Genomic DNA, 12,276 nt, shown 5'->3' on the forward strand with positions numbered 1-12,276 from the left:
AAAATTCGAATCTTTAAAATGCGTAAAAAATGAAGTCACTCTTATACATAAATATATATATATATATACAAATATATGTATATGCGATGCATAGTCATGATAAATTATTATACAATCAGTTTAAAAAAAAAACGGTACTCAATTTCTGTCTTGTCACTTTCGCAGCCAGATAATGCTACGTAATGATGGATAAAATTATCTGTCTATTCTCGACTAATTATTGCTTTTTACATAACGTTGAACTTATATATATACATATATAAATTTATTGCTTAGTTTTACATAAAATTTTTTGTTACCTTGATAATAAAACCCGGATTTGTACTTTGCGCTTTAAAAAACAATAAAAAAGTAACAGACAGTTTTTTTAAATTAGATAAAAAATTAAAAAAAAAAATAAATAATGATTACGTGAAATGTTAATAGCTCGAGTAATTTAATTAAAATACATGTTTTTTTAAGATGACAAATTTTGCTAATCTCGTATTACTTTTTTCATTCAAACTCATTTAGAAAATAATTTTTTTGGTATCTTATGTTGAATTTTTTTATTGCTTTTCTTTAATTGTAGTTTCACTTTTAAATATTCAAATATTTTATTTTTCTGGACATATTTAATTAAATTGCCGCCTTAATTACTGTACACTACAAAAAAATTCAAATTGACTCAGTTACTCAGAGAGGAGTCAAAAAAATCATTTCGCATATGAAGTAAATTTGAAAATCTGGATTTTATTGGAATCCGCATTCACTCGGATTTGAAATTTTAATATCAAAATAAACAGAGTAAATTTCACTCCGAGAAAATTAAATAAATAAATTTCTACCCGCTCAGTAGTCACTTTCTATTTGATTCGCGTTCACAAAAATTTATTTTCTGTCTCATCAAGAAAATAAATGAAATATTTATTTAAAAAAATGAAAAATTTATAATTGTATGGTTATAAATTTAAATAATATCATTATATACATCCAAATCATACAGTAGATTAATTATATATATGTATATGACCTTGCAGTCATACAACACTGTCACGCTAGATTCGAAGCTGTGCGTGCAAGTAACTAAATGTCAAAAGAATTTTATTTCATTTAGTCTCTGAATTGCGACCGGTTAAAAGACAACTATAAAGTATAATAAAAAAAAAGTAAGAAGTGTTTATTATTATTAGTACTAATCAAATTTTTTTATCATTTATAGTGTAGAGTATAAAAGAAGTCAAAAAATCTGAATAATTTTCTTTTTTTGAAAGTAAATAAAATTTTTTAATTTAGGGAACCATGGCTTTGGTAAAAATGGTGTCAGTTGAAGAAGAAATGAAACGTAATCCAGATCTAAAAGAATCAGATCTCAAGATGTTGAAAGAATGGTACGAAAAGCAGCCGCATTTGCCAAAAATATCCGACAGCGAGCTCGTTTTATTTCTTCACAGTAATTACTATCGTTTGGAACCGACAAAAACAACAATTGACACCTTTTACACCGTGAGAACTCATGTACCTGAATTTTTTTTCAACAGAGATCCTTTGGGAAATAAAGATCTTAGAAATATGTTCAAAACAGCGTAAGTTTAAATATTAATTCGACTGAATTTACCCGCATGAAAATATCATATATGGTAAACATATATTCAAAAATATATGTTACAGACATAAATATATATGTGACAATACATGAAATCTTATATAGAACTTCATATAGATTTTGGCCGATTTTATTATATTTTTATATATGTTTTCTCTTATATGATTTCATATATTTCCGTATAACTTCAATATATTATTTATATATTTGAAAACTTATAATTTCAATATATTCAAACATAAATGTTATTTATATATGGAAACAAATAAGAATACATATATAATTGATCATTATATGGCAAGATATATGTACCATGTATTCAACTTTATAAATTTTTATATATTTATCGATATATAGAACCATATAAGTCTCCCATATATGTAAGAATAAATAAAATCTATTCTTTTGTGTCTTTCTCTCTCTGTTATAAGATTCAAACATTGTGTTCAGAATATATATGTGTGCTAGCTTACAAATTTACATATATAATTATCAATATATGTAATACATATATGTGCTAACTTATAAGTTTACATATATGATTATAAATATATATAATACATGTATTAATTTATAAACTTACATATACAATCAATTATATTAAAACTTACTATATTATATATAAGAAAATATATATCGTTTTTGGCCACTTATATAGTCCCATATTGATCATATATTTTTCCATATATATTTATCAAATATGGTATTTTCATGCGGGTAAATTATTTAATTAATTTTAATGGAATAATCAATTAGAGCTTGCAAGCAGCCTGCATTTTTTTAATTTAAAAAATCTTCATGGTTTTTTATTAAATCTGATGATTGCTAATTGCTAATGGAGTAAGTCTTGACTATGGCGAAATAATAATAAAATTAATAATTTAATATTTAATTAGAGCCTACTTTCCACTGGAGGGTGAAACACCAGAGGGTTTCAAAATAATATACGGGCGTCTGATTAATTTCGAACCGTCAGCTTACGTTTACAATGACGCCATTAAATACTGGAACATGTCAATGGATCTTTGGATGTACACCGAAGGTACAATGAAGGGCCACATTATTCTCGTTGACTTGGCCGGTCTGTCTTTCGGTCACACTACTCGTCTCAGTCCCATGGGGTTGAAGAAATTCCTCTTTTACCTCCAAGAAGGACTTCCCGTTCGTCTTAAGGGCTTGCATTTCACGAACTCGATTCCAGTTATGGAAATAATTCTAGGAATGATGAAGCCCTTCATGAAGAAAGAGCTTATGGACATTGTAAAAAATTATATTTTATTTTATTACTAATTAATTAAGACTTGGACTAATTTCTGTGATATATTTTTAGCTCCATATTCACACGAGTAATGAAACTCTAAAAAAATTTCTGCCTCTTGACATTTTGCCAAACGAATCTGGCGGCAAAGCTGGACCGCTAATGGAGCTGCATGAGAAAAATATAAAAAGATTGGAAGCTCACCGCGATTTCTTCATGGAAGAAGAAGCTAGAGGTCGAGTCGACGAATCTCTGCGTCCTGGAAAGGGGAAAAATGCAACAGATCTTTTTGGAGTTGAAGGAAGTTTCAAAAAACTTGACATCGATTAGTTTATTGCTGCTGGTGTCAACGGAAGCTATTAAAGTTTTTTTATTCATTAGTTATTTATAAATATACGGCAATAAAATATGTTATTACTAATTACTAAAAAAAAATAGATTAGTCCTTTATTTCTCCATTCGAATTTCCGCAAATTTTTTACTTTCTTCCTCTAGATCTTTTGCCAAAAGACTCAGGAAGAAAAGCTGGAAGTCTGATGAGCATAAAAAACAAACAAAAAATTTAGAAGACCGTGACTTTTTTTTAAAAAAAGTTGGCGCCCGAGTTGACGAATCAGCGGTCTGTAAAAAAAAGAAAATAGGTATTTTGGTTCTTTGAAAGGAACTTCTAGCTGAAGAAACTGATGATACTTTTAAAATATATTTATAGTATATATTATTTAAATGTTGGATAAAATTTATTATTATTCCATTGCCTTTATGTTAATATTTTATGCGCGCGTCAGATTATTACGTAAATACCTGGTAATAATCATGGCCAAATAATTTATTATTCGATTTATGGATATTATTAAGGTACTTTCATATAAAACAATAATTTAAAAACTATATAATTATCATTTGTTTGTATTTTTAAAGAAGAATTTTTTTTAAAATTTTGTAAAATAAAATAAATGAATATTTATGCGTTTTTAAAATAATAATTTTGTCAAATTTTAAATTATAATGACGTACTAATATTTTATTCATTGAGAAAGCAGCTTTAAACGATGAACAGTTTTACTTTCACTATAGAATCTCTTGGTAAGATATTGGGAGCGCAGTAGAGTTTAATCTCCATTAGACTGCGTACACTTAACAAAATGTCTTTTATTATTTTATCGTTTTTGTTTCTTTCAATAAGTCATTATTGTTATGGTGATAATTATCAGTTTGCATCTGAGTATCAAATAGAGACGACGACTCTTCCACCGCCTCCAGTACCCTACAGTTTTAATTACAAAGCTGGAAGATATCCAGGACATGTCGATCGATTTAGATCTGAATCTGGCGATGGAGCTGGTGTAGTACACGGTAATTTAATTAATTAATTAATTAATTATTCTGTAATAAAAATCGGGAGTAAATGCGGAGCTGGTGGCTATTTATTTAATTTTCTTGGAGTTTAATTTAGTCCGAATGGGAATTTATTTTAATATTAAGGTTCAAAATCAAATTTAAATAAAGTCCAGGTCACTCCGAAATTTCTCCGCTGAAAAAAAACAAAATCTATATTTAATTCGTATCCGGAGTAATTTTTATTTTACTCCAGAACTCCAAGTGACAAAGTAAATTCGCATTTAAATAAAATTTACAATGACTCCGAATTCACTTCCGTTTATTTACAGAGTAAATATTTACTCCTTAGTTATTATATTTATTATGAATTTTTTTTTTTTCAGGTACTTATTCTTATATTGACCCGAAATTCAAAATCAGAACTGTCGATTACACTGCAGATAAAAATGGCTTCCACCCAATTTTAAAAAATTTCGAAGACGTTCAAGCCCAGCCACAAGATTCAGAAGCTGTCAGACTAGCAAAAGAAAAACACCATCGTCTGTATGAAAAAATAGCGAACAGTAACGCAAATCCTGATAGTTTAATTAACAATCTCCCGCGGGTAATTTAAAATTATTAATTTGAAAAATTACCTGTAATTTTGTTTCAAAATCAAATTATTATTTCAGGAAACAGCTAGTGTTGCCCGAGCTAAAAACCACCACTTGGAATTATTTAAAAAAATAGCCGCCGAGCATGAAGCTATCGCGCATCAACGTGAAGCTGAACGACTGGCATTTGAAGCAACTTCAGTACCCAATAACGTCGAAGAATCAATTAATTATTATTAATTATTTTTTTTTAGTAGTCTTCATTACTTCCGTAATTAATTTAATTTCTGCGCATTATAAAAAAAATTATAATTTATCAAGTAATCGTTTAAAATTTATGTAGATTTAACGATACCTAAATATATACAATATATATATTTATGACACATAAAACAATTATTGTATAAATAATGCATTACATCAACACTTTAATTTATTTTATGACCTGGAAGACTATTAATAATTACAAAATAAATATCAGCAGATCGATCTGATAAGTCACTATCAATTTAATGCCTGCAAAATTTTAAAAAAAAATAGCAGCCGAAATATGAATAAATTATTCTCGAGATATTTAATTACCTGATATTTTTTTATTAATAATTTAACAATTTGTTTGAATGAGGCAATGCCTGTACATCATAAAAATTCATCAAAGAATTTGGATATATATTTAGAAAAAGATTAAAGCTCAATATATATGATACGTATTAAATTTGAATAAATAAAAAATAGTCAACAAGATAAAATCTCCAGTTGCACATAAATAAAAAATTTAATGAAATTTTTTTTTACGTGTATACAAATAACGGGATACTTATACTATGAATTGCTTGGTAGTCTTTATACATTTAATAATAATTATTATTAATTCGTTTGACGGACAAATATACAAGTCCTGGTTTTATTAAATATAGTAATAGTACGCAGTAATTATTTATCGTTTACTTTTTCAACAAGTGTCTCATGTCTTTGTTTTGTCTCTCGAGCATAATGTCGGCTTTGTCTGTTTTAGTCATGACGTTTTCAATTAAATCATTCTGTGAATCAATTTCTTCGGACAGACCTATAGCTAGACCTTTTAATCTCGCTAATGACCCACTCATTTCATCTAAATTACGTTCTAATATTTTACTGACGTTTGTGCTTTGTACTTTATAATGCTGACCACCGTTGTCATCATCATCGTAATTATCGTTACCTAAGAGCCCTCTGCGCTGAAGCGAAGGATGTTGAGCAGCCAAATTCAATCTAGACTCTTCAATTTTGTCATTCAAGACACTGCTCGACGATCCTGAATATTCTGGTTCGGATAATTTACCGCCAGTGAGAGTGGGCGTTGGAGAATCCACGGACTTGCCGCTTAAATAATTTTTTAAACTACCAAACACACTTTTTATTCCTTGGATATGTTTCTGACTAAATCGCAGCGTGCTGTTTATGTCGTCAAGTCTTTTTTCAGTTCTCTCAAGCTGCTCTCTTTGTCTAATCAGTTCCTGAAATAAATAAATTTGTCATCCAGATCAAAGATTGAAAATTTCGTTTGTTACAAAGATCTGTGTTATACTGATTTTAAAAAATCGAGTGTAAAACCCTCTGTTAGTTGCAGGGAGGTGGAATAGATGCCTAAAAAGATGAATTAATATTAATATTCTGGTCTCTCGCCGCAATTTTCTATTTCCTTTTAAATAACGAAAAAAAATTCAAGTTTGAATTTTATACCTCGGCATGGCTCATTACAGATAAGCTCAAGATCGAATTTCGTAGGGAATAAAATGGTCTACAAAAAAAGTCTCTCATATTTTTTGATAAATTCCTGTTGAAAAGTTATTGGAGCTCAAAGTCAAATTTCCAGTAAGTTTCGAAATCTTTTTACTTTTCCGTCGAAACTATCAGACTTATCACAAAATGTCATAGGATCTTTTTTGTAGACAATTTTATTCTCTACACATTATCTCTGATAAAGTTTTTCAAAATTCCGCATTGTTTTCTAGTTATTTGCATTTTAATGTCAAGCTCTTAAAAAAAAAGTGTTCTGATCAGAAACTTGACATTAAAATGAAAATAACTAGAAAACAATGCAAAATTTCGAAAAACTTTATCAGAGATAATTTGTAGAGAATAAAATTGTCTACAAAAAAGATCCTATGACATTTTGTGATAAGTCTGATAGTTTCGGCGGAAAAGTAAAAAGATCTCGAAACTTACTGGAAATTAGACTTCGAGCTCCAATAACTTTTGAACAGGAATTTATTAAAAAAATATGAAAAACTTTTTTTGTAGACCGTTTTGTTCCCTACGAAATTCGATCTTGAGCTTATCTGTAATGAGTTATGCTAAGGTATAAAATTCAAACTTAAATTTTTTCCGTTATTTAAAAGGAAATAGAAAATTGCGATGGCTGACCTGAATATTGATATCAATTAATCTTTTGACAGGCATCTTTTTTCACTTCCTGCAACTAATAGTTTTATATTCATTTTTTTTATACAGTCAAATCTATACTCATTTATTTTTATTAATATTTCTGATTAAAGTGAAAGCTAACCTCTGCAGTAGCAGCTCCAATCTGCTCAGAATCTCTCAGCAATGTCATCGATCTTTCAGATGACTTAATTGTCCTCTCTTCAACGGCTTTCTTACGTTCAAGAAGCTGCTGTTTCTGTTGCTCAAGATTATTGTCAAAGTTCAAAAATGGATTATTGTTCGTTATCGCTCTTTGTGGTGCACTCTGCAAAAATGCTTCGTCGTCGATATCATCTTCTAGTGAAAAAAACGGATTCTTTGGATCATTTAAATAATCATGGCCCGCCATTTTGAATTTTTTAAAAAATTATATTTTCAAAAACTTAATATTATATAAATTTAATTTTTTTATATTTTACTTGACACTTAACACTTGTCGCTGACACTGACAGTCATTTATTATTATTATTATTTTTTTTTTTATTGTAGACTTGAAATTTACTTCCAGAAGTTGACGCAGGTGTCGCTGTCTGTTCTTATGTCTTATATTTAAAAAATATGAATATATAATAATATATAACAATATATAACAATAAATAAATAAATACCTGAGTAGATCTAATGTCACATTTTAATTATTTTAATTTTTATTAAATAATTAATGAAAATTAATTAATTAATTAATGAACAAGTCTCAATATTTTTTTTTTAAATGACACTAAAAAAAATTTTATAAATTCTTTTACTTAATAAATATTTTTAATTTATATAAATTCAAATCATACTGAAATTATCATGGTCCAGAAGTTGACAGATAATTAAACATTTTTGAATTTTTTTTTCAACAAACAAATTACAAAAAAATAAAAAATAAAAAAATGCGTGTGTAGAAAATTTAAAAAATTATAAGTGCAATTTTTTCAAATATTTTTTTTTTATGATTTTCTGCTTTTAAAAAAAATTCAAAAATTATTAGGCGTCGGCTAACTTCAGTATTATAAATTAACCTTCTAATAATTTTTTGATTTTTTAACAAAAGAGAAATTATAAAAAAAAATATACTTCAAAAAATTGCACTTGTAGTTTTTTTTATTCTCTACATGTGCATATTTTTATTTTTTTTTTCTTCAAATTTAATTGTTGAAAAAATAAAAATACCAAAATTTTTAATTATCTGCTAACTTCAGGATCGTAAATTCAAAAAATTAATTAGTAATTTAATGAAATTAATTGTGATAATAAAAGTAGCAGACATTAGACCATTTTTGAATTTTTATGTCACTCGACAGATTTTTAAATTTTTTGAAATGCAGACCGAAAAAAAAGATATGGCGCAAGAAATTTTTTGTCACCAAGTAAAATATTCAGTAAAAAATTAGAAAAATCTCTATACTAATTTTCAAATGTTTAAAATATCACAAATTCCGATGTTCTTACTAAATCAATACGTACAGAGTTACGATAAGATATGAAAATAATTTTTTCATATCATTTACACTAGAGTTAATAAAATCCTCGTTTTTTTGAAAAATTTTTTGATGTCAACTCCAGAATATTCCCTATCTCACACTGTCGTAATTTTTTTCATAACAAAATATCAATTATATTAATTGATAACATATTTTGTTATAAGTACTATCATTGTACAAATACATATCACTTTTCTGGTTTTCATCCAAAGATAATTTAATCAGTTATTTAAAAGATAACGTTTAAAATATGAGTAATCTTTACCTGAAAACTAAACACTATTGCTTCAGACCAATGTTTAATCATCTCATGTTTTTATAAATTATTTTAAAAATATTATTTTTTTTTAAATATTTAACTACAAATTTAAATTCAAAAATATAAGCGTTCATTTGTAACAGTTGTAGTACTGGTTTTTATTTAATTTTTTTTTAACTCTCAAGGAAGTGTTAACACTTGTTGATTGTTAACTCTGTAAAGGTAACAATGAATATATAATAAATAACTTAGTCAGCAAGTAAGTCGTATATAAATAAATTTTTTACGTAAGCACATTCATATTTTCCAGGTAAGGTTTTTTAAACCATTAAAAAATATTTAAAATTTTTTTTTAGCTGTCAGTTTTTGTGGGAAAATTAACACAGGAAAAAATTTCAAAAAAATGAGTGGTGCACTTGCACATAAAAAATTATTTAGCAGAAATTATTTTTGAAATTCCATATAAAAAAATGAAGCGGAAATTTGGAATCGTTTGTGGACTAAGTGCGATATTCTGTTTACTATGGGTTTTTTTCAACAATATCAGTAATGGGAGTGTCATTAATGAGGGCGTACTTAGTGATGAAGAAAAATTAATTATTAATAAAGAAATTTCCTGTTACTTTGATCATTCGAGAATAGATTCCATAGAACCGTTCAATGAAAAAGGTATTTATGGTTTTTTGTAATCATTTTTTTTTATGACTAATTATTTTTTTTTTTTTTCATATTTACGTGGATATTTTTGTGTCAATTACTAATGAGTAGACATAACTGGAGACAATAACATATTTTTTATTGAAACTTCTTGCTTTGGAGATAGAGGAATAGTTCTAGATGCAAGACAATGTTGTTCTATTGAATCAGCAGCGAAGATGAATCCAAAAATGAAAATTTATCTCCTGATTTTGAGTCCTTTGGATTTTTCGCCGAGTAGTCAAAAATTGCTGAGCCACTTGGAACAGTACGAAAATATTGTCATCAGACGAATTTTCATGGGGGACTTTGTGAAAAATTCGCCTTTGGAAGACTGGTGGGCTAGCGGTAAATTCAAAACCAGCAATTGGCCGAAACATCACATGTCTGATGTCCTCCGTTTTTTGACACTTTGGAAAATCCCTGGGATTTATATGGACCTTGACGTTGTTACGCTTTCGTAAATTATTTATTTTACTATAAAGTTAAGGAAAAGAGAGGTGGTTTAATTTAATGTCTGATTTTTTTGATAGCTCATTTGAAAATTTGAGAGATTTTGTTGGAGCTGAGGACTTGGACACAATCGCATCTTGCGTGATGAGTTTCGGGAGCACGGAAATTGGTCGTAAAATAGCAGACGCTTGTATACATGATTTAAAAAATAATTTTCGAGGTGATGTTTGGAGAAATAATGGGCCTGATGTCATCACAAGAATTCTTCATAAAATATGTCAAGCTGATAATGTAATTTTTAAAATACTTTTACTTATTAAATATAATAATAATTATTTTTTTTTAATAGATTGCAAATATGATAGATAATTGTCATGGTTTCACAATATTTTCACCATGGGAATTTACTCCAATTTACTATGACGATTGGAAAAAATATTTCGAAGTAAAAGATAAAGATGAAACATTAAAATTAATAAATGATTCATTGGCTATTCATACTTGGAATAAATTAAGTCATTCTCAGCCGATCAAAGTTGGAAGTCCAGTTCCTTATGGGATTATTGCTAATCAGTATTGTCCAAAAATTTACAACAACTGCGGCTTGTGGTTTTAACATTTATTTATTACCTTTGCATTAAAAATATTTAAGTATTTATTAAAAATAATTATTTTAAAAACAGAGATAAATTATTTAATGAACGTTGGCCTGAAATTGCTGAGTTTAAATTTTTAATCTTTCTTTAAACTAAGAGACATACAATTAAATTGTTTTAATTTTAATTGTTACAAGACAGCCAGTGATAAAAATATTTTAAACGAATTTTTTACCACTTTTTATAATAAATTATCTGACAGAAAAATAAATTTTATTATGACTTACCTTTAATTTATTATTTCTAGCTTAATAATTTTTTAAAATTTTTAAATTTTTAATTAAATAATTTTTACTGTAAAAAATCAGGAGTCAAGTCGCGGTGATCTGGATTTTATTTAAATCCACATTAACTTATTCAGAGTTTTAATAATAAAATAAACTCCCCTGCGGAGTAAATTTCACTCCGAACTGGAGTTAATGTCAATTTAGTGGAGACTGACAATAAATGGTGTCTTAAGTGGCATCATTCCCCGTACTGTGATATTTTTGAGGTATATTGGCCCTTGAGTATTAGACAGTGCCTTTTTTTTAAAAATTCAATGACGATTGTCAAAATCGTATTTAATTTTTATTAATTAAAGCATTTTAGACAGTGCCTACTTTTATGAAATTTTAAATGACTGTCATAAGCGCGAAAATTTTATCAATTGAAAAAAAATTAAAGAATTAATTGAAAAAAAGACAATTTCACTGAGGTATAGATTTTTTTAAAAATTACAGTTGATATCAATTAGAAGTTAAAATTTTGAAAATAAATTACAGTAAATTTTTCATGTCAATTTTAGAATTCAAATTTTCCCGGCTAAAATTTCTTTTAACTCCTAATTGATAACAACTACAAGTAATTTTTTAAAAATTCCATACATCAATTAGAAGTTAAAATTTTGAAAATAAGTTACAGTAAATTTTTCATGTCAATTTTAGAATTCAAATTTTCCCGGCTAAAATTTCTTTTAACTCCTAATTGATAACAACTATAAGTAATTTTTTTAAAATTCCATACATCAATTAGAAGTTAAAATTTTGAAAATAAGTTACAGTAAATTTTTCATGTCAATTTTAGAATTCAAATTTTCAAATTTTCCCGGCTAAAATTTCTTTTAACTCCTAATTGATAACAACTATAATTAATTTTTTTAAATTCCATACCTGGGAGAATTTGTAACAGTAAATTTTTTTTAAATAAATTAATAAAATTTTCATTGTTATCACAGTTGAAGCTCATTGAATATTTAAAAAAAAAGTGGAAGGTATTGTTTGGCAATGCCCTCAATCCGCAAATTTTTTAGTGATTAATAAAATAAAATAATTAAATACAAAATATAAATATTTTAAATAATGTTTTTTTTTTATTTAAATTTAAGTTGTTTCTTTGATTGTTAGTATCTTAGTCGCGATGGTGTTTTCCTTCTGAATAATTATCAAAATAATTAAATAATATACTATAAAATTATTGTTGATCAATTTAATTAACATTATAATAATCAATTTAAAATATACA

The 12,276-nt window shown here is 26.9% G+C and overlaps 4 protein-coding genes across 7 annotated transcripts; 3 read left to right on the forward strand and 1 right to left on the reverse strand.

Annotated features, from left to right (window-relative positions):
- Positions 1-1,058: 1,058 nt before the first annotated feature.
- On the forward strand, positions 1,059-3,257 carry LOC103571847 (alpha-tocopherol transfer protein-like). The gene is made up of 4 exons (XM_008550165.1): positions 1,059-1,148; positions 1,276-1,565; positions 2,482-2,845; positions 2,916-3,257. The coding sequence occupies exons 2-4, from the start codon at positions 1,282-1,284 to the stop codon at positions 3,171-3,173; spliced, it is 906 nt and encodes a 301-aa protein (XP_008548387.1). The 5' UTR covers positions 1,059-1,148; positions 1,276-1,281; the 3' UTR covers positions 3,174-3,257.
- A 668-nt stretch (positions 3,258-3,925) lies between these two features.
- Positions 3,926-5,265, forward strand: LOC103571848 (cuticle protein 7). Its single transcript, XM_008550167.3, has 3 exons — positions 3,926-4,196; positions 4,565-4,785; positions 4,853-5,265. The coding sequence occupies exons 1-3, from the start codon at positions 3,986-3,988 to the stop codon at positions 5,012-5,014; spliced, it is 594 nt and encodes a 197-aa protein (XP_008548389.1). The 5' UTR covers positions 3,926-3,985; the 3' UTR covers positions 5,015-5,265.
- Positions 5,266-5,530: 265 nt separating this feature from the next.
- LOC103571849 (synaptosomal-associated protein 29) lies at positions 5,531-7,709 on the reverse strand. The gene is made up of 2 exons (XM_008550168.3): positions 7,323-7,709; positions 5,531-6,270 (listed from the first exon to the last, which is right to left on the reverse strand). The coding sequence occupies exons 1-2, from the start codon at positions 7,587-7,589 to the stop codon at positions 5,719-5,721; spliced, it is 819 nt and encodes a 272-aa protein (XP_008548390.1). The 5' UTR covers positions 7,590-7,709; the 3' UTR covers positions 5,531-5,718.
- A 1,287-nt stretch (positions 7,710-8,996) lies between these two features.
- Positions 8,997-10,927, forward strand: LOC103571850 (lactosylceramide 4-alpha-galactosyltransferase). Of its 4 annotated transcripts, none has more exons than XM_008550170.2 (5): positions 8,997-9,255; positions 9,325-9,637; positions 9,737-10,124; positions 10,198-10,408; positions 10,467-10,927. In XM_008550170.2, the coding sequence occupies exons 2-5, from the start codon at positions 9,439-9,441 to the stop codon at positions 10,731-10,733; spliced, it is 1,065 nt and encodes a 354-aa protein (XP_008548392.1). In that variant the 5' UTR covers positions 8,997-9,255; positions 9,325-9,438; the 3' UTR covers positions 10,734-10,927. The 4 variants fall into 4 exon arrangements, with proteins under 4 accessions (XP_008548392.1, XP_008548391.1, XP_008548393.1 ...); XM_008550169.2 differs by having other exon boundaries at positions 8,997-9,227; XM_008550171.2 differs by having other exon boundaries at positions 8,997-9,190.
- Positions 10,928-12,276: the final 1,349 nt, after the last annotated feature.

This window comes from Microplitis demolitor, chromosome 10, assembly GCF_026212275.2.
Source record: "Microplitis demolitor isolate Queensland-Clemson2020A chromosome 10, iyMicDemo2.1a, whole genome shotgun sequence".
Classification (NCBI taxonomy): Eukaryota; Metazoa; Arthropoda; class Insecta; order Hymenoptera; family Braconidae; genus Microplitis; species Microplitis demolitor.

Bases quoted from the DNA above. Each gene is read 5' to 3' on its own strand.
- LOC103571847 (XM_008550165.1), top strand. From the start codon at position 1,282: ATGGCTTTGGTAAAAATGGTGTCAGTTGAAGAAGAAATGAAACGTAAT. The intron at 1,566-2,481 runs GTAAGTTTAAAT...ATATTTAATTAG, and splicing joins AGAAATATGTTCAAAACAGC to AGCCTACTTTCCACTGGAGG. The intron at 2,846-2,915 runs GTAAAAAATTAT...ATATATTTTTAG, and splicing joins AGAAAGAGCTTATGGACATT to CTCCATATTCACACGAGTAA.
- LOC103571848 (XM_008550167.3), top strand. From the start codon at position 3,986: ATGTCTTTTATTATTTTATCGTTTTTGTTTCTTTCAATAAGTCATTAT. The intron at 4,197-4,564 runs GTAATTTAATTA...TTTTTTTTTCAG, and splicing joins TGGAGCTGGTGTAGTACACG to GTACTTATTCTTATATTGAC. The intron at 4,786-4,852 runs GTAATTTAAAAT...TTATTATTTCAG, and splicing joins TAATTAACAATCTCCCGCGG to GAAACAGCTAGTGTTGCCCG.
- LOC103571850 (XM_008550170.2), top strand. From the start codon at position 9,439: ATGAAGCGGAAATTTGGAATCGTTTGTGGACTAAGTGCGATATTCTGT. The intron at 9,638-9,736 runs GTATTTATGGTT...ACTAATGAGTAG, and splicing joins AGAACCGTTCAATGAAAAAG to ACATAACTGGAGACAATAAC. The intron at 10,409-10,466 runs GTAATTTTTAAA...TTTTTTTAATAG, and splicing joins AAATATGTCAAGCTGATAAT to ATTGCAAATATGATAGATAA.
- LOC103571849 (XM_008550168.3), bottom strand. From the start codon at position 7,589: ATGGCGGGCCATGATTATTTAAATGATCCAAAGAATCCGTTTTTTTCA. The intron at 6,271-7,322 runs GTTAGCTTTCAC...TATTTATTTCAG, and splicing joins TTGGAGCTGCTACTGCAGAG to GAACTGATTAGACAAAGAGA.